At 36.8% G+C, this 23947-nt stretch overlaps 1 protein-coding gene across 3 annotated transcripts in view; it reads left to right on the top strand.

The window, feature by feature from the left end:
- Positions 1 to 23947, top strand: part of LOC121941108 (WD repeat-containing protein 47-like) — a 40906-nt gene that overhangs the window by 4574 nt on the left and 12385 nt on the right. For all 3 annotated transcript variants that reach the window (XM_042483828.2, XM_088077642.1, XM_088077643.1), the window contains exon 6: positions 194 to 636. In XM_042483828.2, the coding sequence (XP_042339762.2) occupies positions 194 to 636 (443 nt within the window). The remainder of the gene's footprint in view (positions 1 to 193; positions 637 to 23947) is intronic.

The following is a 23947-nucleotide window of genomic DNA, read 5'->3' as shown; positions in this document are numbered from 1 at the left end:
TTTGTCATCTAATGTAATCTTAAGTTCCAATCAAATCAGTCAAAAACATTAGATTTGATTGCACTCCTATTTATTTGAAATTGTCAGGGCTAACACACACACACACACACACACACACACACACACACACACACACAAAAAGAACATTTTTAGTCATGTTTGATGGTCAAACCCCTCGTTTTTTGTTTTCCAGAGTAAAGCAACTGGTGAGGAGATCACAGAGGGTGAGGTGCTGCTCGGCGTGGATTTGCTTTGCGGGAATGGCTGTGATGAACTGGACTTGTCGCTACTTTCCTGGTTGCAGAACGTCTCTCCAGGTGCCTTCTCCTGCGCTTTTGAGCAAAAGACGCTCAACATCCACGTGGAACGTCTGGTGAAGCCCAGCAAGGCTGGCCACGCCGACCTCCTCACTCCATTAATTAACCGCCTGTCTCCTTGCTGCCCCACCTCACCCTTTCGCCAGCGGCCTCATTCAGCAGACACCTACATGTCCAGATCCCTCAACCCGGCATTGGACGGCCTGTCCCATGGTCTGGCAGCCCAGGACAAGAGAGGCATGGAAGGGAACATGAAGTCTGCCCTCAGTCGCAGCCTAGTGGAGAATAATGTGCATCAGCAGGATGATTCACCTGAAAAGTAAGTAGTAAATAGTCCAGTTCAGCACAATTGGAATAAACGATTGTTGGTGTAATTCCGTGGATGTCTGCAGCACTGCACAGTGCACGTCAAAGCATACCGCACCTTCGATTTACAAAAACATTGTCCCCATATCACGGCAAAACAGTTTGTCCTGCGTAGGATCAACACACCTTATTTTACCATGTATAAAACAAAAATATATATTGATTTACATTTCTGTAGATGTCACTTGTGTTGAATGTGAAAAGTAATTCTCAAATGTGGCAAGCTTTATTACATACTATTCTATGATTTTTTTAAAAAGAAATTTTGACATAATATACTATGATGTTTTATTTATTTTTTTGACATACATATACAGTGACTTGATCATTTTACACTTTCTTGGCATACTATACAATGAGAGGCTACACTATACTATGACCATTTTTAACATTGTTTTGATATACTATTCTGTGATTTTTTTTTCCGAGGGTTTGTTCCCCCATTTTTTCCATATGATTCTATGCATTTTTTAAACAATTATATTTGCAGACCATATGATGTGGGTTTTTCAATATCTTCATGACATATAGCACTGTTACTCTTTTTTACAATTTCATGATGTAATATCACTTTTTTATACTGTTTAAGACACGCTTTCCTGTGACCATTTTTTTGAAACATTTTTCGACATACCAAATTATGGTGGTTTTATCCCTTTTTTGCAACATTCTATGATACGGCATGTCTCGACAGGCTATTCAGGGGTGTTTTTGGCTGCTTTTAGGACATGTTAAATTTTGACATTTTTGCCATACTATAACCTTGCTTTTTTGGTCATTTTTTCCACATGGCAAATTATTGTGTTTTTTAACCTTTTTGCAGCTTTCTATGCAATGACTTGTCTTGAAAGGCTATTTTATGTGGCTTAATGTGGTTTTCAGCTGTTTTAAGGAAAAGTCAAAGTTGACATTTTTGCCAAACTATAGCCTTGAATTTTCGGTCAATTTTTCCACACGCCAAATTATGGGGATTTTGGCCCTTTTTGCAACTTTCTATGCAATGGCATGTCTTGCAAGGCTATTTTGTGTTTTAATGTGGTTTCCAGTTGTTTATGGGGCATGTCAAATTTTGATTTTATTGCCATACTATAGCCTTGCATTTTCACTCATTTTTTCCACATGACAAATTATGGTGTTTTTGCAACTTTCTATGCTATGGCATGTCTCGGAAGGCTATTTCATCTTTTCTGATGTGGTTTGCAGCTCTTTTTGAGACATATCAAAATTTTACATTTGTGCCATAGTATAGCCTTGCATTTTCGCTTATTTTCCACATTCCAAATGATGTCCTTTTTGGCCCTTTTTGCATCTTTCTATTCTGTGGCTTTACATGGAAGGATATTTTATGTGGTTTAATGTTGTTTCCAGCTGTTTTTGGGACATGTCACATTTTGACATTTTTGCCATACTATAGCCTTGCATTTTCCGACAATTTTTCCACATGCCAAATTATTGTGTGTTGGGCCCTTTTGGCAACTTTCTATGCTATGGCGTGTCTTGGAAGGCTATTTTATGTGTTTTAATTTGGTTTCCAGCTGTTTTTGGGACATGTCACATTTTGACATTTTTGCCATACTATAGCCTTGCATCTTTGCCCTTTTGTTTCCACATGCAAAATTATGGCATTTTTGGCCTTTTTTGCAACTTTCTATGCTATGGCGTGTCTTGGAAGCCTATTTTATGTGTTTTAATTTAGTTTTCAGTTGTTTTTGGGACATGTCAAATTTTGACATTTTTGCCATACTATAGCCTTGCATATTCGGTCATTTTTTTCAACACGCCAAATTATGGTGTTTTTTGCCGTTTTTGCAACTTTCTGTGCTATAACGTGCTTTGGGAGGCTATTTTATGTGTTCGAATGTGTTTTTCAGCTGTTTTTGGGACATGTCACATTTTGACATTTTTGCCATACTATAGCCTTGCATCTTTGCCCTTTTTTTTCCACATGCCAAATAATGGTGTTTTTGACCGTTTTTGCAACTTTCTATGCTATGACGTGTCTTGGAAGCCTATTTTATGTGTTCTTATGTGGTTTCCAGCTGTTTTTGGGACATGTCAAATTTTGACATTTTTGACATACTATAGCCTTGCATATTCTGTCATTTTTTTCCACATGGCAAATTATGGTGTTTTGGACCGTTTTTGCAACTTTCTGTGCTATGACGTGTCTTGGAAGGCTGTTTTATGTGTTCTTATGTGGTTTCCAGCTGTTTTTGAGACATGTCACATTTTGACATTTTTGCCATACTATAGCCTTGCATCTTTGCCCATTTTTTCCACATGCCAAATTATGGTGTTTTTGGCCGTTTTTACAACTTTCTGTGCTATAACGTGTTTTGGGAGGCTATTTTATGTGTTCTAATGTGGTTTTCAGCTGTTTTTGGGACATGTCACATTTTGACATTTTTGCCATACTATAGCCTTGCATCTTTGCCCTTTTTTTCCCACATGCCAAATAATGGTGTTTTTGACCGTTTTTGCAACTTTCTATGCTATGACGTGTCTTGGAAGCCTATTTTATGTGTTCTTATGTGGTTTCCAGCTGTTTTTGGGACATGTCAAATTTGGACAGTTTTGCCATACTATAGCCTTGCATATTCGGCCATTTTTTTCCACATGCCAAATTATGGTGTTTTTGGCCGTTTTTGCAACTTTCTATGCTATAGCGTGTCTTGGAAACCCATTTTATGTGTTTTTATGTGGTTTTCAGCTGTTTTTGGGAAATGTCACATTTTGACATTTTTGCCATTCTATAGCCTTGCATCTTTGCCCAGTTTTTTTCCATATGCCAAATTATGGTGTTTTTTGGCCCTTTTTGCAACTTTCTATGCTATGTTGTGTCTTGGAAGCCTATTGTATGTGTTCTTATGTGGTTTTCTGCTGTTTTTGGGACATGTCAAATTTTGACATTTTTGCCATACTATAGCCTTGCAGGGGGCGGCACGGTGGCTTTATGGTTAGCACTGTTGCCTCACAGCAAGAGGGTCCCCGGTTCGAATCCCGGTTGGTACAGGGTTCGGTCCGGGCGGGGGCCCTTCTGTGCGGAGTTTGCATGTTCTCCCCTCGCCGCGTGGGTTCTCTCCGGGGTCTCCGGCTTCCTCCCACAGTCCAAAGACATGCAGCTCAGGTTAATTGATGACTCTAAAATTGCCCTTAGGTGTGACTGTGAGTGTGTCTGGTTGTTCATCTATGTGTCGGCCCTGCGATAGTCTGGCGAACTGTCCAGGGTGTACCCCACCTTCCGCCCGATGACAGCTGGGATTGGCTCCAGCCCCCCCCGCGACCCTTACGAGGACAAGCGGTTACAGAAAATGACTGACTGACTGACTATAGCCTTGCATCTTTGCCCATTTTTTTCCATATGCCAAATTATGGTGTTTTTTGCCATTTTTGCAACTTTCTGTGCTATAACGTGTTTTGGGAGGCTATTTTATGTGTTCTTATGTGGTTTCCAGCTGTTTTTGAGACATGTCACATTTTGACATTTTTGCCATACTATAGCCTTGCATCTTTGCCCATTTTTTTCCACATGCCAAATTATGGTGTTTTTGGCCGTTTTTGCAACTTTCTGTGCTATAACGTGTTTTGGGAGGCTATTTTATGTGTTCTTATGTGGTTTCCAGCTGTTTTTGGGACATGTCACATTTTGACATTTTTGCCATACTATAGCCTTGCATCTTTGCCCTTTTTTTTCCACATGCCAAATTATGGTGTTTTTGGCCATTTTTGCAACTTTCTGTGCTATAACGTGTTTTGGGAGGCTATTTAATGTGTTCTACTGTGGTTTTCAGCTGTTTTTGGGACATGTCAAATTTTGACATTTTTGCCATACTATAGCCTTGCATTTTTGCTCCATTTTTCCACATTCCAAATGATGTCTTTTTTGGCCCTTTTGGCATCTTTCTATGCTGTGGCTTTACATGGAAGGATATTTTATGTGGTTTAATGTGGTTTCCAGCTGTTTTTGAGACATGTCACATTTTGACATTTTTGCCATACTATAGCCTTGCATATTCTGTCATTTTTTTCCATATGGCAAATTGTGATGTTTTTTGCCGTTTTTGCAACTTTCTATGCTACGATGTGTCTTGGAAGGCTATTTTGTGTGTTCTTATGTGGTTTCCAACTGTTTTTGAGACATGTCAAATTTGGACATTTTTGCCATACTATAGCCTTGCATATTCGGCCATTTTTTTCCACATGCCAAATTATGGTGTTTTTGGCCGTTTTTGCAACTTTCTATGCTATAGCGTGTCTTGGAAACCCATTTTATGTGTTTTTATGTGGTTTTCAGCTGTTTTTGGGAAATGTCACATTTTGACATTTTTGCCATTCTATAGCCTTGCATCTTTGCCCAGTTTTTTTCCATATGCCAAATTATGGTGTTTTTTGGCCCTTTTTGCAACTTTCTATGCTATGTTGTGTCTTGGAAGGCTGTTTTATGTGTTCTTATGTGGTTTTCAGCTGTTTTTGGGACATGTCAAATTTTGACATTTTTGCCATACTATAGCCTTGCATCTTTGCCCATTTTTTTCCACATACCAAATTATGGTGTTTTTGGCCTTTTTTGCAACTTTCTATGCTATGGCGTGTCTTGGAAGCCTATTTTATGTGTTCTAATGTGGTTTTCAGCTGTTTTTGAGAGATGTCAAATTTTGACATTTTTGCCATACTATAGCCTTGCATATTCGGTCATTTTATTCCACATGCCAAATTATGGTGTTTTTTTTGCAGTTTTTGCAACTTTCTGTGCTATAACGTGTTTTGGGAGGCTATTTTATGTGTTCTTATGTGGTTTCCAGCTGTTTTTGGGACATGTCACATTTTGACATTTTTGCCTTGCATCTTTGCCCATTTTTTTCCACATGCCAAATTATGGTGTTTTTGGCCGTTTTTGCAACTTTCTGTGCTATAACGTGTTTTGGGAGGCTATTTAATGTGTTCTACTGTGGTTTTCAGCTGTTTTTGGGACATGTCAAATTTTGACATTTTTTCCATACTATAGCCTTGCATATTCGCTCCATTTTTCCACATTCCAAATGATGTCTTTTTTAGCCCTTTTGGCATCTTTCTATGCTGTGGCTTTACATGGAAGAATATTTTATGTGGTTTAATGTGGTTTCCAGCTGTTTTTGAGACATGTCACATTTTGACATTTTTGCCATACTATAGCCTTGCATATTCTGTCATTTTTTTCCATATGGCAAATTGTGATGTTTTTTGCCGTTTTTGCAACTTTCTATGTTATGATGTGTCTTGGAAGGCTATTTTATGTGTTTTTATGTGGTTTTCAGCTGTTTTTGGGACATGTCACATTTTGACATTTTTGCCATACTATAGCCTTGCATCTTTGCCCATTTTTTTCCATATGCCAAATTATGGTGTTTTGGCCCTTTTTACAACTTTCTATGCTATGTTGTGTCTTGGAAGGCTATTTTATGTTTTCTTATGTGGTTTTCAGCTGTTTTTGGGACATGTCACATTTTGACATTTTTGCCATACTATAGCCTTGCATATTCAGTCATTTTATTCCACATGCCAAATTATGGTGTTTTTGGTCGTTTTTGCAACTTTCTGTGCTATAACGTGTTTTGGAAGCCTATTTTATGTGTTTTAATTTGGTTTCCAGCTGTTTTTGGGACATGTCAAATTTTGACATTTTTGCCATACTATAGCCTTGCATCTTTGCCCATTTTTTTCCACATGGCAAATTATGGTGTTTTTGGGCCGTTTTTGCAACTTTCTATGCTATGGCGTGTCTTGGAAGGCTGTTTTATGTGTTCTTATGTGGTTTCCAGCTGTTTTTGAGACATGTCACATTTTGACATTTATGCCATACTATAGCCTTGCATCTTTGCCCTTTTTTTTCCACATGCCAAATAATGGTGTTTTTGACCGTTTATGCAACTTTCTGTGCTATAACGTGTTTTGGGAGGCTATTTTATGTGTTCTTATGTTGTTTTCAGCTGTTTTTGAGACATGTCACATTTTGACATTTTTGCCATACTATAGCCTTGCATATTCTGTCATTTTTTTCCATATGACAAATTGTGATGTTTTTTGCTGTTTTTGCAACTTTCTATGTTATGATGTGTCTTGGAAGGCTATTTTATGTGTTCTTATGTGGTTTCCAGCTGTTTTTGGGACATGTCAAATTTTGACATTTTTGCCATACTATAGCCTTGCATATTCTGTCATTTTTTTCCACATGGCAAATTATGGTGTTTTTGGTCGTTTTTGCAACTTTCTGTGCGATAACGTGTTTTGGGAGGCTATTTTATGTGTTCTAATGTGGTTTTCAGCTGTTTTTGAGACATGTCAAATTTTCAAAATTTCGCCGTACTATAGCCTTGCATCTTTGCCCTTTTTTTTCCACATGCCAAATTATGGTGTTTTTGGCCGTTTTTGCAACTTTCTATGCTATGATGTGTCTTGGAAGTCTGGAAGTGTTCTTATGTTGTTTTCAGTTGTTTTTGAGACACGTCACATTTTGACATATTTGGCATACTATAGCCTTGCATATTCTGTATTTTTTTTAACATGGCAAATTATGGTGTTTTGGGCCGTTTTTGCAACTTTCTATGCTATGGTGTGTCTTGGAAGCCTATTGTATGTGTTCTTATGTGGTTTTCAGTTGTTTTTGGGACATGTCAAATTTTGACATTTTTGCCATACTATAGCCTTGCATTTTCGATCATTTTTGCCACATGCCAAATTATGGTGTTTTTGGCCCTTTTTGCAACTTTCTATGCTATGTTGTGTCTTGGAAGGCTATTTTATGTGTTCTTATGTGGTTTTCAGCTGTTTTTGGGACATGTCAAATTTGGACATTTTTGCCATACTATAGCCTTGCATATTCGGCCACTTTTTTCCACATGCCAAATTATAGTGTTTTTGGCCGTTTTTGCAACTTTCTGTGCTATAGCGTGTCTTGGAAACCTATTTTATGTGTTTTTCTGTGGTTTTCAGCTGTTTCTGGGACATGTCACATTTTGACATTTTTGCCATACTATAGCCTTGCATCTTTGCCCATTTTTTTCCACATGCCAAATTATGGTGTTTTTTGCCGTTTTTGCAACTTTCTATGTTATAACGTGTTTTGGGAGGCTATTTTATGTGTTCAAATGTGGTTTTCAGCTGTTTTTGGGACATGTCAAATTTTGACATTTTTGCTATACTATAGCCTTGCATTTTCGCTCAATTTTTCCACATTCCAAATGATGTCATTTTTGGCCCTTTTGGCATCTTTCTATGCTGTGGCTTTACATGGAAGGATATTTTATGTGGTTTAATGTGGTTTTCAGCTGTTTTTGAGACATGTCACATTTTGACATTTTTGCCATACTATAGCCTTGCATATTCTGTCATTTTTTTCCATATGGCAAATTGTGATGTTTTTTGCCGTTTTTGCAACTTTCTATGTTATGATGTGTCTTGGAAGGCTATTTTATGTGTTCTTATGTGGTTTCCAGCTGTTTTTGGGACATGTCAAATTTTGACATTTTTGCCATACTATAGCCTTGCATCTTTGCCCATTTTTTTCCACATGCCAAATTATGGTGTTTTTGGCCGTTTTTGCAACTTTCTATGCTATGATGTGTCTTGGAAGTCTATTTTATGTGTTCTTATGTTGTTTTCAGTTGTTTTTGAGACACGTCACATTTTGACATATTTGGCATACTATAGCCTTGCATATTCTGTATTTTTTTTAACATGGCAAATTATGGTGTTTTGGGCCGTTTTTGCAACTTTCTATGCTATGGTGTGTCTTGGAAGCCTATTGTATGTGTTCTTATGTGGTTTTCAGTTGTTTTTGGGACATGTCAAATTTTGACATTTTGCCATACTATAGCCTTGCATTTTCGATAATTTTTGCCACATGCCAAATTATGGTGTTTTTGGCCCTTTTTGCAACTTTCTATGCTATGTTGTGTCTTGGAAGGCTATTTTATGTGTTCTTATGTGGTTTTCAGCTGTTTTTGGGACATGTCAAATTTGGACATTTTTGCCATACTATAGCCTTGCATATTCGGCCACTTTTTTCCACATGCCAAATTATAGTGTTTTTGGCCGTTTTTGCAACTTTCTGTGCTATAGCGTGTCTTGGAAACCTATTTTATGTGTTTTTCTGTGGTTTTCAGCTGTTTCTGGGACATGTCACATTTTGACATTTTTGCCATACTATAGCCTTGCATCTTTGCCCATTTTTTTCCACATGCCAAATTATGGTGTTTTTTGCCGTTTTTGCAACTTTCTATGTTATAACGTGTTTTGGGAGGCTATTTTATGTGTTCAAATGTGGTTTTCAGCTGTTTTTGGGACATGTCAAATTTTGACATTTTTGCTATACTATAGCCTTGCATTTCGCTCAATTTTTCCACATTCCAAATGATGTCATTTTGGCCCTTTTGGCATCTTTCTATGCTGTGGCTTTACATGGAAGGATATTTTATGTGGTTTAATGTGGTTTTCAGCTGTTTTTGAGACATGTCACATTTTGACATTTTTGCCATACTATAGCCTTGCCTATTCTGTCATTTTTTTCCATATGGCAAATTATGGTGCTTTTGGCCGTTTTTGCAACTTTCTATGTTATGATGTGTCTTGGAAGGCTATTTTATGTGGTTTAATGTTGTTTCCAGCTGTTTTTGGGACATGTCAAATTTTGATATTTTTGCCATACTATAGCCTTGCTTCTTTGCCCTTTTTTTCCACATGGCAAATTATGGTGTTTTTGGTCGTTTTTGCAACTTTCTGTGCTATGATGTGTCTTGGAAGGCTATTTTATGTGTTCTTATGTTGTTTTCAGTTGTTTTTGAGACACGTCACATTTTGACATATTTGGCATACTATAGCCTTGCATATTCTGTATTTTTTTTAACATGGCAAATTATGGTGTTTTGGGCCGTTTTTGCAACTTTCTATGCTATGGTGTGTCTTGGAAGCCTATTGTATGTGTTCTTATGTGGTTTTCAGTTGTTTTTGGGACATGTCAAATTTTGACATTTTTGCCATACTATAGCCTTGCATTTTCGATCATTTTTGCCACATGCCAAATTATGGTGTTTTTGGCCCTTTTTGCAACTTTCTATGCTATGTTGTGTCTTGGAAGGCTATTTTATGTGTTCTAATGTGGTTTTCAGCTGTTTTTGGGACATGTCAAATTTGGACATTTTTGCTATACTATAGCCTTGCATTTTCGCTCAATTTTTCCACATTCCAAATGATGTCATTTTTGGCCCTTTTGGTATCTTTCTATGCTGTGGCTTTACATGGAAGGATATTTTATGTGGTTTAATGTTGTTTCCAGCTGTTTTTTCGAACATGTCAAATTTTGATATTTTTGCCATACTATAGCCTTGCTTCTTTGCCCATTTTTTCCATATGGCAAATTATGGTGTTTTGGGCCGTTTTTGCAACTTTCTATGCTATGATGTGTCTTGGAAGGCTATTTTATGTGTTCTTATGTGGTTTCCAGCTGTTTTTGAGACATGTCACATTTTGACATTTTTGCCATACTATAGCCTTGCATATTCTGTCATTTTTTTCCACATGCCAAATTATGGAGTTTTTGGCCGTTTTTGCAACTTTCTATGCTATGACGTGTCTTGGAAGCCTATTGTATGTGTTCTTATGTGTTTTTTAGCTTTTTTTGGGACATCTCACATTTTGACATTTTTGCCATACTATAGCCTTGCATCTTTGCCCTTTTTTTTCCACATGGGAAATTATGGTGTTTTTGGTCGTTTTTGCAACTTTCTGTGATATAACGTGTTTTGGGAGGCTATTTTATGTGTTCTAATGTGGTTTTCAGCTGTTTTTGGGACATGTCACATTTTGACATTTTTGCCATACTATAGCCTTGCATTTTCGCTCCATTTTTCCACATTCCAAATGATGTCTTTTTTGGCCCTTTTGGCATCTTTCTATGCTGTGGCTTTACATGGAAGGCTATTTTATGTTGTTTCATGTGGTTTCCAGCTGTTTTTGAGACATGTCACATTTTGACATTTTTGCCATACTATAGCCTTGCATATTCTGTCATTTTTTTCCATATGGCAAATTGTGATGTTTTTTGCCGTTTTTGCAACTTTCTATGTTATGATGTGTCTTGGAAGGCTATTTTATGTGTTCTTATGTGGTTTCCAGCTGTTTTTGGGACATGTCAAATTTTGACATTTTTGCCATACTATAGCCTTGCATCTTTTCCCTTTTTTTTCCACATGGCAAATTATGGTGTTTTTGGTCGTTTTTGCAACTTTCTGTGCTATAACGTGTTTTGGGAGGCTATTTTATGTGTTCTAATGTGGTTTTCAGCTGTTTTTGAGACATGTCAAATTTTGACATTTTTGCCATACTATAGCCTTGCATCTTTGCCCTTTTTTTTCCACATGGCAAATTATGGTGTTTTGGGTCGTTTTTGCAACTTTCTGTGCTATAACGTGTTTTGGGAGGCTATTTTATGTGTTCTAATGTGGTTTTCAGCTGTTTTTGAGACATGTCAAATTTTGACATTTTTGCCATACTATAGCCTTGCATCTTTGCCCTTTTTTTTCCACATGCCAAATTATGGTGTTTTTGGCCGTTTTTGCAACTCTCTATGCTATGATGTGTCTTGGAAGTCTATTTTATGTGTTCTTATGTTGTTTTCAGTTGTTTTTGAGACACGTCACATTTTGACATATTTGGCATACTATAGCCTTGCATATTCTGTATTTTTTTTAACATGGCAAATTATGGTGTTTTGGGCCGTTTTTGCAACTTTCTATGCTATGGTGTGTCTTGGAAGCCTATTGTATGTGTTCTTATGTGGTTTTCAGTTGTTTTTGGGACATGTCAAATTTTGACATTTTTGCCATACTATAGCCTTGCATTTTCGATCATTTTTGCCACATGCCAAATTATGGTGTTTTTGGCCCTTTTTGCAACTTTCTATGCTATGTTGTGTCTTGGAAGGCTATTTTATGTGTTCTTATGTGGTTTTCAGCTGTTTTTGGGACATGTCAAATTTGGACATTTTTGCCATACTATAGCCTTGCATCTTTGCCCATTTTTTTCCACATACCAAATTATGGTGTTTTTGGCCTTTTTTGCAACTTTCTGTGCTATAGCGTGTCTTGGAAACCTATTTTATGTGTTTTTCTGTGGTTTTCAGCTGTTTTTGGGACATGTCACATTTTGACATTTTTGCCATACTATAGCCTTGCATCTTTGCCCATTTTTTTCCACATGCCAAATTATGGTGTTTTTTGCCGTTTTTGCAACTTTCTATGCTATAACGTGTTTTGGGAGGCTATTTTATGTGTTTTTCTGTGGTTTTCAGCTGTTTTTGGGACATGTCACATTTTGACATTTTTGCTATACTATAGCCTTGCATTTTCGCTCAATTTTTCCACATTCCAAATGATGTCATTTTTGGCCCTTTTGGCATCTTTCTATGCTGTGGCTTTACATGGAAGGATATTTTATGTGGTTTAATGTTGTTTCCAGCTGTTTTTGGGACATGTCAAATTTTGATATTTTTGCCATACTATAGCCTTGCTTCTTTGCCCATTTTTTCCATATGGCAAATTATGGTGTTTTGGGCCGTTTTTGCAACTTTCTATGCTATGATGTGTCTTGGAAGGCTATTTTATGTGTTCTTATGTGGTTTCCAGCTGTTTTTGAGACATGTCACATTTTGACATTTTTGCCATACTATAGCCTTGCATATTCTGTCATTTTTTTCCACATGCCAAATTATGGAGTTTTTGGCCGTTTTTGCAACTTTCTATGCTATGACGTGTCTTGGAAGCCTATTGTATGTGTTCTTATGTGGTTTTTAGCTTTTTTTGGGACATCTCACATTTTGACATTTTTGCCATACTATAGCCTTGCATCTTTGCCCTTTTTTTTCCACATGGGAAATTATGGTGTTTTTGGTCGTTTTTGCAACTTTCTGTGATATAACGTGTTTTGGGAGGCTATTTTATGTGTTCTTATGTGGTTTTCAGCTGTTTTTGGGACATGTCAAATTTGGACATTTTTGCCATACTATAGCCTTGCATATTCGGCCACTTTTTTCCACATGCCAAATTATAGTGTTTTTGGCCGTTTTTGCAACTTTCTGTGCTATAGCGTGTCTTGGAAACCTATTTTATGTGTTTTTCTGTGGTTTTCAGCTGTTTCTGGGACATGTCACATTTTGACATTTTTGCCATACTATAGCCTTGCATCTTTGCCCATTTTTTTCCACATGCCAAATTATGGTGTTTTTTGCCGTTTTTGCAACTTTCTGTGCTATAACGTGTTTTGGGAGGCTATTTTATGTGTTCAAATGTGGTTTTCAGCTGTTTTTGGGACATGTCAAATTTTGACATTTTTGCTATACTATAGCCTTGCATTTTCGCTCAATTTTTCCACATTCCAAATGATGTCATTTTTGGCCCTTTTGGCATCTTTCTATGCTGTGGCTTTACATGGAAGGATATTTTATGTGGTTTAATGTGGTTTTCAGCTGTTTTTGAGACATGTCACATTTTGACATTTTTGCCATACTATAGCCTTGCATATTCTGTCATTTTTTTCCATATGGCAAATTGTGATGTTTTTTGCCGTTTTTGCAACTTTCTATGTTATGATGTGTCTTGGAAGGCTATTTTATGTGTTCTTATGTGGTTTCCAGCTGTTTTTGGGACATGTCAAATTTTGACATTTTTGCCATACTATAGCCTTGCATCTTTGCCCTTTTTTTTCCACATGCCAAATTATGGTGTTTTTGGCCGTTTTTGCAACTTTCTATGCTATGATGTGTCTTGGAAGTCTATTTTATGTGTTCTTATGTTGTTTTCAGTTGTTTTTGAGACACGTCACATTTTGACATATTTGGCATACTATAGCCTTGCATATTCTGTATTTTTTTTAACATGGCAAATTATGGTGTTTTGGGCCGTTTTTGCAACTTTCTATGCTATGGTGTGTCTTGGAAGCCTATTGTATGTGTTCTTATGTGGTTTTCAGTTGTTTTTGGGACATGTCAAATTTTGACATTTTTGCCATACTATAGCCTTGCATTTTCGATCATTTTTGCCACATGCCAAATTATGGTGTTTTTGGCCCTTTTTGCAACTTTCTATGCTATGTTGTGTCTTGGAAGGCTATTTTATGTGTTCTAATGTGGTTTTCAGCTGTTTTTGGGACATGTCAAATTTGGACATTTTTGCTATACTATAGCCTTGCATTTTCGCTCAATTTTTCCACATTCCAAATGATGTCATTTTTGGCCCTTTTGGCATCTTTCTATGCTGTGGCTTTACATGGAAGGATATTTTATGTGGTTTAATGTTGTTTCCAGCTGTTTTTGGGACATGTCAAATTTTGATATTTTTGCCATACTATAGCCTTGCTTCTTTGCCCATTTTTTTCCATATGGCAAATTATGGTGTTTTGGGCCGTTTTTGCAACTTTCTATGCTATGATGTGTCTTGGAAGGCTATTTTATGTGTTCTTATGTGGTTTCCAGCTGTTTTTGAGACATGTCACATTTTGACATTTTTGCCATACTATAGCCTTGCATATTCTGTCATTTTTTTCCACATGCCAAATTATGGAGTTTTTGGCCGTTTTTGCAACTTTCTATGCTATGACGTGTCTTGGAAGCCTATTGTATGTGTTCTTATGTGTTTTTTAGCTTTTTTTGGGACATCTCACATTTTGACATTTTTGCCATACTATAGCCTTGCATCTTTGCCCTTTTTTTTCCACATGGCAAATTATGGTGTTTTTGGCCGTTTTTGCAACTTTCTGTGCTATAACGTGCTTTGGGAGCCTATTTTATGTGTTTGAATGTGGTTTTCAGCTGTTTTTGGGACATGTCAAATTATGACATTTTTGCCATACTATAGCCTTGCATTTTCGCTCCATTTTTCCACATTCCAAATGATGTCTTTTTTGGCCCTTTTGGCATCTTTCTATGCTGTGGCTTTACATGGAAGGATATTTTATGTGGTTTAATGTGGTTTTCAGCTGTTTTTGAGACATGTCACATTTTGACATTTTTGCCATACTATAGCCTTGCATATTCTGTCATTTTTTTCCATATGGCAAATTGTGATGTTTTTTGCCGTTTTTGCAACTTTCTATGTTATGATGTGTCTTGGAAGGCTATTTTATGTGTTCTTATGTGGTTTCCAGCTGTTTTTGGGACATGTCAAATTTTGACATTTTTGCCATACTATAGCCTTGCATCTTTTCCCTTTTTTTTCCACATGGCAAATTATGGTGTTTTTGGTCGTTTTTGCAACTTTCTGTGCTATAACGTCTTTTGGGAGGCTATTTTATGTGTTCTTATGTGGTTTCCAGCTGTTTTTGAGACATGTCACATTTTGACATTTTTGCCATACTATAGCCTTGCATCTTTGCCCTTTTTTTTCCACATGGCAAATTATGGTGTTTTGGGTCGTTTTTGCAACTTTCTGTGCTATAACGTGTTTTGGGAGGCTATTTTATGTGTTCTAATGTGGTTTTCAGCTGTTTTTGAGACATGTCAAATTTTGACATTTTTGCCATACTATAGCCTTGCATCTTTGCCCTTTTTTTTCCACATGCCAAATTATGGTGTTTTTGGCCGTTTTTGCAACTCTCTATGCTATGATGTGTCTTGGAAGTCTATTTTATGTGTTCTTATGTTGTTTTCAGTTGTTTTTGAGACACGTCACATTTTGACATATTTGGCATACTATAGCCTTGCATATTCTGTATTTTTTTTAACATGGCAAATTATGGTGTTTTGGGCCGTTTTTGCAACTTTCTATGCTATGGTGTGTCTTGGAAGCCTATTGTATGTGTTCTTATGTGGTTTTCAGTTGTTTTTGGGACATGTCAAATTTTGACATTTTTGCCATACTATAGCCTTGCATTTTCGATCATTTTTGCCACATGCCAAATTATGGTGTTTTTGGCCCTTTTTGCAACTTTCTATGCTATGTTGTGTCTTGGAAGGCTATTTTATGTGTTCTTATGTGGTTTTCAGCTGTTTTTGGGACATGTCAAATTTGGACATTTTTGCCATACTATAGCCTTGCATATTCGGCCACTTTTTTCCACATGCCAAATTATAGTGTTTTTGGCCGTTTTTGAAACTTTCTGTGCTATAGCGTGTCTTGGAAACCTATTTTATGTGTTTTTCTGTGGTTTTCAGCTGTTTTTGGGACATGTCACATTTTAACATTTTTGCCATACTATAGCCTTGCATATTCTGTCATTTTTTTCCACATGCCAAATTATGGTGTTTTTTTGCCGTTTTTGCAACTTTCTGTGCTATAACGTGCTTTGGGAGCCTATTTTATGTGTTTGAATGTGGTTTTCAGCTGTTTTTGGGACATGTCAAATTATGACATTTTTGCCATACTATAGCCTTGCATTTTCGCTCAATTTTTCCACATTCCAAATGATGTCATTTTTGGCCCTTTTGGTATCTTTCTATGCTGTGGCTTTACATGGAAGGATATTTTATGTGGTTTAATGTTGTTTCCAGCTGTTTTTGGGACATGTCAATTTTTGATATTTTTGCCATACTATAGCCTTGCTTCTTTGCCCATTTTTTTCCATATGGCAAATTATGGTGTTTTGGGCCGTTTTTGCAACTTTCTATGCTATGATGTGTCTTGGAAGGCTATTTTATGTGTTCTTATGTGGTTTCCAGCTGTTTTTGAGACATGTCACATTTTGACATTTTTGCCATACTATAGCCTTGCATATTCTGTCATTTTTTTCCACATGCCAAATTATGGAGTTTTTGGCCGTTTTTGCAACTTTCTATGCTATGATGTGTCTTGGAAGCCTATTGTATGTGTTCTTATGTGGTTTTTAGCTTTTTTTGGGACATCTCACCTTTTGACATTTTTGCCATACTATAGCCTTGCATCTTTGCCCTTTTTTTTCCACATGGCAAATTATGGTGTTTTTGGTCGTTTTTGCAACTTTCTGTGCTATAACGTGTTTTGGGAGGCTATTTTATGTGTTCTAATGTGGTTTTCAGCTGTTTTTGAGACATGTCAAATTTTGACATTTTTGCCATACTATAGCCTTGCATCTTTGCCCATTTTTTTCCACATGCCAAATTATGGTGTTTTTGGCCGTTTTTGCAACTTTCTGTGCTATAACGTGTTTTGGAAGGCTATTTAATGTGTTCTACTGTGGTTTTCAGCCGTTTTTGGGACATGTCAAATTTTGACATTTTGCCGTACTATAGCCTTGCATTTTCGCTCCATTTTTCCAAATTCCGAATGATGTCATTTTTGGCCCTTTTGGCATCTTTCTATGCTGTGGCTTTACATGGAAGGATATTTTATGTTGTTTCATGTGGTTTCCAGCTGTTTTTGAGACATGTCACATTTTGACATTTTTGCCATACTATAGCCTTGCCTATTCTGTCATTTTTTTTCCATATGGCAAATTATGATGTTTTTGGCCGTTTTTGCAACTTTCTATGTTATGATGTGTCTTGGAAGGCTATTTTATGTGTTCTTATGTGGTTTCCAGCTGTTTTTGGGACATGTCAAATTTTGACATTTTTGCCATACTATAGCCTTGCTTCTTTGCCCTTTTTTTTCCACATGGCAAATTATGGTGTTTTTGGTCGTTTTTGCAACTTTCTGTGCTATAACGTGTTTTGGGAGGCTATTTTATGTGTTCTAATGTGGTTTTCAGCTGTTTTTGAGACATGTCAAATTTTGACATTTTTGCCATACTATAGCCTTGCATCTTTGCCCTTTTTTTTCCACATGGCAAATTATGGTGTTTTGGGTCGTTTTTGCAACTTTCTGTGCTATAACGTGTTTTGGGAGGCTATTTTATGTGTTCTAATGTGGTTTTCAGCTGTTTTTGAGACATGTCAAATTTTGACATTTTTGCCATACTATAGCCTTGCATCTTTGCCCATTTTTTTCCACATGCCAAATTATGGTGTTTTTGGCCGTTTTTGCAACTTTCTATGCTATGATGTGTCTTGGAAGCCTATTGTATGTGTTCTTATGTTGTTTTCAGTTGTTTTTGAGACACGTCACATTTTGACATATTTGGCATACTATAGCCTTGCATATTCTGTATTTTTTTTAACATGGCAAATTATGGTGTTTTGGGCCGTTTTTGCAACTTTCTATGCTATGGTGTGTCTTGGAAGCCTATTGTATGTGTTCTTATGTGGTTTTCAGTTGTTTTTGGGACATGTCAAATTTTGACATTTTTGCCATACTATAGCCTTGCATTTTCGATCATTTTTGCCACATGCCAAATTATGGTGTTTTTGGCCCTTTTTGCAACTTTCTATGCTATGTTGTGTCTTGGAAGGCTATTATGTGCTATTATTATGTGTTCTTATGTGGTTTTCAGCTGTTTTTGGGACATGTCAAATTTGGACATTTTTGCCATACTATAGCCTTGCATATTCGGCCACTTTTTTCCACATGCCAAATTATAGTGTTTTTGGCCGTTTTTGCAACTTTCTGTGCTATAGCGTGTCTTGGAAACCTATTTTATGTGTTTTCTGTGGTTTTCAGCTGTTTTTGGGACATGTCACATTTTGACATTTTTGCCATACTATAGCCTTGCATCTTTGCCCATTTTTTTCCACATGCCAAATTATGGTGTTTTTGACTTTCTATGCTATGGTGTGTCTTAGAAAGCTATTTTATGTCTTTTAATGTGGTTTTCAGTTGTTTTTAGGAAAAGTCAAATTTTGACATTTTTTTCCATACTATAGCCTTGCATTTTACTATAGCCTGCAGTGACACAATGGTGTGCCACTGCAGGATATACTAGGCAATTTCCAGCTTTTTTCAGACATGTCAAATGTTGTGACACTCATGTATAAGTCTAGGGACAAAAGGAAGCAACACAGTTATGTGGTTTTTAAGAGGCAGGAAAGCTGTTTATTGTTTAGTTGTTGCAATTAAATGAATAAATCAGCTCCAACATGCGTGCAACACACACATGACAAACTTTATTAACACTAAACAAAAGAAATTCATAAGTCAAGTTAACAGCCAAATGTTTACTTCAATGGCCCAAGCCAGAAAAACACAGAAGCGAACTGCTCAGGGGTAAGCACAGCCGCCACTGGCAAAGTCACGGCTGACTTAAATAGTCTTCAGGAAACACATGACTGGAGAAAACACTCTTCGACGGGAGGAAGGCTGGACAGCTGGCGGTGCCCAATTGGTTGACAGGAAGGCGAGGAAAGGAGGAACCAGCTGCAGGTGGAAGGCAACCCTCAGAACATGCAAGTGACAATGCCCGATGATGTGGTGAATCCCCGATGACGTGGCGTTTCCCCGATGATGTCACCATCCCCAGTCACACTCAAACTGAATTGACTGCCACAAGTCTCAGATACAGGGACAACCAAGGGTGACAACATTTCCCTAAAGACATTTTTTGCCATACTATAGCCTTGCATCTTCGCCCTTCTTTTTCCACATGCCAAATTATGGTGTTTTTGGCCGTTTTTGCAAATTTCTGTGCTACGATGTGTTTTGGGAGGCTATTTTATGTGTTCTAATGTGGTTTTCAGCTGTTATTGGGACATGTCACATTTTGACATTTTTGCCATACTATAGCCTTGCATATTCTGTCATTTTTTTCCACATGCCAAATTATGGTGTTTTGGGCCATTTTTGCAACTTTCTATGCTATGATGTGTCTTGGAAGGCTATTTTATGTGTTCTAATGTGGTTTCCAGCTGTTTTTGACACATGTAACATTTTGACATTTTTGCCATACTATAGCCTTGCATTTTTGCTCAATTTTTCCACATTCCAAATGATGTCGTTTTTGGCCCCTTTGGCATCTTTCTATGCTGTGGCTTTACATGGAAGGATATTTTATGTGGTTTAATGTTGTTTCCAGCTGTTTTTGGGACATGTCACATTTTGACATTTTTGCCATACTATAGCCTTGCATCTTTGCCCTTTTTTTTCCACATGGCAAATTATGGTGTTTTGGGTCGTTTTTGCAACTTTCTGTGCTATGATGTGTTTTGGGAGGCTATTTTATGTGTTCTAATGTGGTTTTCAGCTGTTATTGGGAAATGTCAAATTTTGACATTTTTGCCATACTATAGCCTTGCATATTCTGTCATTTTTTCCACATGCCAAATTATGGTGTTTTTTGCCCCTTTTTGCAACTTTCTATGCTATGGCGTGTCTTGGAAGCCTATTTTATGTGTTTTAATTAAGTTTTCAGCTGTTTTTGGGACATGTCAAATTATGACATTTTTGCCATACTATAGCCTTGCATATTCTGTCATTTTTTTCCACATGCCAAATTATGGTGTTTTGGGCCATTTTTGCAACTTTCTATGCTATGAAGTGTCTTGGAAGGCTATTTTATGTGTTCTAATGTGGTTTCCAGCTGTTTTTGGGACATGTCACATTTTGACATTTTTGCCATACTATAGCCTTGCATTTTCGCTCCATTTTTCCACATGCCGAATGATGTCATTTCTGGCCCTTTTGGCATCTTTCTATGCTGTGGCTTTACATGGAAGGATATTTTATGTAGTTTAATGTTGTTTCCAGCTGTTTTTGGGACATGTCAAATTTTGACATTTTTGCCATACTATAGCCTTGCTTCTTTGCCCTTTTTTTTCCACATGGCAAATTATGGTGTTTTTTGCCCTTTTTGCAACTTTCTATGCTATGATGTGTTTTGGGAGGCTATTTTATGTGTTCTAATGTGGTTTTCAGCTGTTATTGGGACATGTCACATTTTGACATTTTTGCCATACTATAGCCTTGCATATTCGGTCATTTTTTCCACATGGCAAATTATGGTGTTTTGGGCCCTTTTTGCAACTTTCTATGCTATGATGTGTCTTGGAAGGCTATATTATATGTTCTTATGTGGTTTCCAGCTGTTTTTGGGACATGTAACATTTTGACATTTTTGCCATACTATAGCCTTGCATTTTTGCTCAATTTTTCCACATTCCAAATGATGTCGTTTTTGGCCCCTTTGGCATCTTTCTATGCTGTGGCTTTACATGGAAGGATATTTTATGTGGTTTAATGTTGTTTCCAGCTGTTTTTGGGACATGTCACATTTTGACATTTTTGCCATACTATAGCCTTGCATCTTTGCCCTTTTTTTTCCACATGGCAAATTATGGTGTTTTGGGTCGTTTTTGCAACTTTCTGTGCTGTGATGTGTTTTGGGAGGCTATTTTATGTGTTCTAATGTGGTTTTCAGCTGTTATTGGGAAATGTCAAATTTTGACATTTTTGCCATACTATAGCCTTGCATATTCTGTCATTTTTTCCACATGCCAAATTATGGTGTTTTTTGCCCCTTTTTGCAACTTTCTATGCTATGGTGTGTCTTGGAAGTCTATTTTATGTGTTTTAATTTGGTTTCCAGCTGTTTTTGGGACATGTCAAATTTTGACATTTTTGCCATACTATAGCCTTGCATATTCTGTCATTTTTTTCCACATGCCAAATTATGGTGTTTTGGGCCGTTTTTGCAACTTTCTGTGCTATGATGTGTCTTGGAAGGCTATTTTATGTGTTCTTATGTGGTTTCCAGCTGTTTTTGACACATGTCACATTTTGACATTTTTGCCATACTATAGCCTTGCATTTTTGCTCAATTTTTCCACATGCCAAATTATGGTGTTTTTGGCCCTTTTGGCATCTTTCTATGCTGTGGCTTTACATGGAAGGATATTTTATGTGGTTTAATGTTGTTTCCAGCTGTTTTTGGGACATGTCAAATTTTGACATTTTTGCCATACTATAGCCTTGCTTCTTCGCGCATTTTTTTCCACATGCCAAATGATGGTGTTTTTTGCCCTTTTTGCAACTTTCTCTGCTATGATGTGTTTGGGAGGCTATGTTATGTGTTCTAATTTAGTTTTCAGCTGTTTTTGGGACATGTCACATTTTGACATTTTTGCCATACTATAGCCTTGCATCTTTGCCCTTTTTTTTCCACATGGCAAATTATGGTGTTTTGGGTCGTTTTTGCAACTTTCTGTGCTATGATGTGTTTTGGGAGGCTATTTTATGTGTTCTAATGTGGTTTTCAGCTGTTATTGGGACATGTCAAATTTTGACATTTTTGCCATACTATAGCCTTGCATATTCTGTCATTTTTTCCACATGCCAAATTATGGTGTTTTTTGCCCTTTTTGCAACATTCTATGCTATGGTGTGTCTTGGAAGTCTATTTTATGTGTTTTAATTTGGTTTCCAGCTGTTTTTGGGACATGTCAAATTTTGACATTTTTGCCATACCATAGCCTTGCATATTCTGTCATTTTCTTTCCACATGCCAAATTATGGTGTTTTGGGCCGTTTTTGCAACTTTCTATGCTATGATGTGTCTTGGAAGGCTATTTTATGTCTTCTAATGTGGTTTTCAGCTGTTTTTGACACATGTAACATTTTGACATTTTTGCCATACTATAGCCTTGCATTTTCGCTCCATTTTTCCACATGGCAAATTATGGTGTTTTGGGCCATTTTTGCAACTTTCTATGCTATGATGTGTCTTGGAAGGCTATTTTATGTGTTCTAATGTGGTTTCCAGCTGTTTTTGACACATGTCACATTTTGACATTTTTGCCATACTATAGCCTTGCATCTTTGCCCATTTTTGTCCCACATGGCAAATTATGGTGTTTTTGGACGTTTTTGCAACTTTCTCTGCTATGATGTGTTTTGGGAGGCTATTTTATGTGTTCTAATGTGGTTTTCAGCTGTTTTTGGGACATGTCAAATTTTGACATTTTTGCCATACTATAGCCTTGCATATTCTGTCATTTTTTTCCACGTGCCAAATTATGGTATTTTTGGCCGTTTTTGCAACTTTCTATGCTATGACGTGTCTTGGAAGGCTATTTTATGTGTTCTTATGTGGTTTTTAGCTGTTTTTGGGACATGTCACATTTTGACATTTTTGCCATACTATAGCCTTGCATCTTTGCCCTTTTTTTTCCACATGGCAAATTATGGTGTTTTGGGCCATTTTGCAACTTTCTATGCTATGACGTGTCTTGCAAGGCTATTTTATGTGTTCTAATGTGGTTTCCAGCTGTTTTTGGGACATGTCACATTTTGACATTTTTGCCATACTATAGCCTTGCATATTCTGTCATTTTTTCCACATGCCAAATTATGGTGTTTTTGGCCATTTTTGCAACTTTCTGTGCCATGATGTGTTTTGGGAGGCTGTTTTATGTGTTCTAATTTTGTTTTCAGCTGTTTTTGGGACATGTCAAATTTTGACATTTTTGCCATACTATAGCCTTGCATATTCTGTCATTTTTTTCCACATGGCAAATTATGGTGTTTTGGGCCGTTTTTGCAACTTTCTATGCTATGAAGTGTCTTGGAAGCCTATTTTATGTGTTCTTATGTGGTTTTTAGCTGTTTTTGGGACATGTCAAATTTTGACATTTTTGCCATACTGTAGCCTTGCACATTCTGTCATTTTTTTCCACATTCCAAATTATGGTGTTTTTGCCCTTTTTGCAACTTTCTATGCTATGGCGTGTCTTGGAAGGCTATTTCATGTGTTTTAATTTGATTTCCAGCTGTTTTTGGGACATGTCAAATTTTGACATTTTTGCCATACTATAGCCTTGCATATTCGGTCATTTTTTCCACATGGCAAATTTTGGTGTTTTGGGCCATTTTTGCAACTTTCTGTGCTATGATGTGTTTTGGGAGGCTATTTTATGTGTTCTAATTTTGTTTTCAGCTGTTTTTGGGACATGTCAAATTTTGACATTTTTGCCATACTATAGCCTTGCATATTCTGTCATTTTTTCCCACATGCCAAATTATGGTGTTTTGGGCCATTTTTGCAACTTTCTATGCTAGGATGTGTCTTGGAAGGCTATTTTATTTGTTCTTATGTGGTTTCCAGCTGTTTTTGGGACATGTCAAAGTTTGACATTTTTGCCATACTAGCCTTGCACATTCTGTCATTCTTTTCCACACGCCAAATTATGGTGTTTTTTGTCCTTTTTGCAACTTTCTATGCTATGACGTGTCTTGGAAGGCTATTTCATGTGTTTTAATGTGTTTTTCAGCTGTTTTTGGGACATGTCACATTTTGACATTTTTGCCATACTATAGCCTTGCATTTTCGCTCAATTTGTCCACATTCCAAATGATGTCATTTTTGGCCCTTTTGGTATCTTTCTATGTTGTGGCTTTACATGGAAGGATATTTTAAGTGGTTTAATGTTGTTTCCAGCTATTTTTGGGACATGTCAAATT

Source organism: Plectropomus leopardus, chromosome 5 (assembly GCF_026936395.1).
Source record: "Plectropomus leopardus strain MGB_pleo_1.0 chromosome 5, ASM2693639v1, whole genome shotgun sequence".
Classification (NCBI taxonomy): domain Eukaryota; kingdom Metazoa; phylum Chordata; class Actinopteri; order Perciformes; family Serranidae; genus Plectropomus; species Plectropomus leopardus.
The sequence above is the reverse complement of the archived record's forward strand: the minus strand, read 5'-3'. Positions and strand labels throughout refer to the sequence as shown.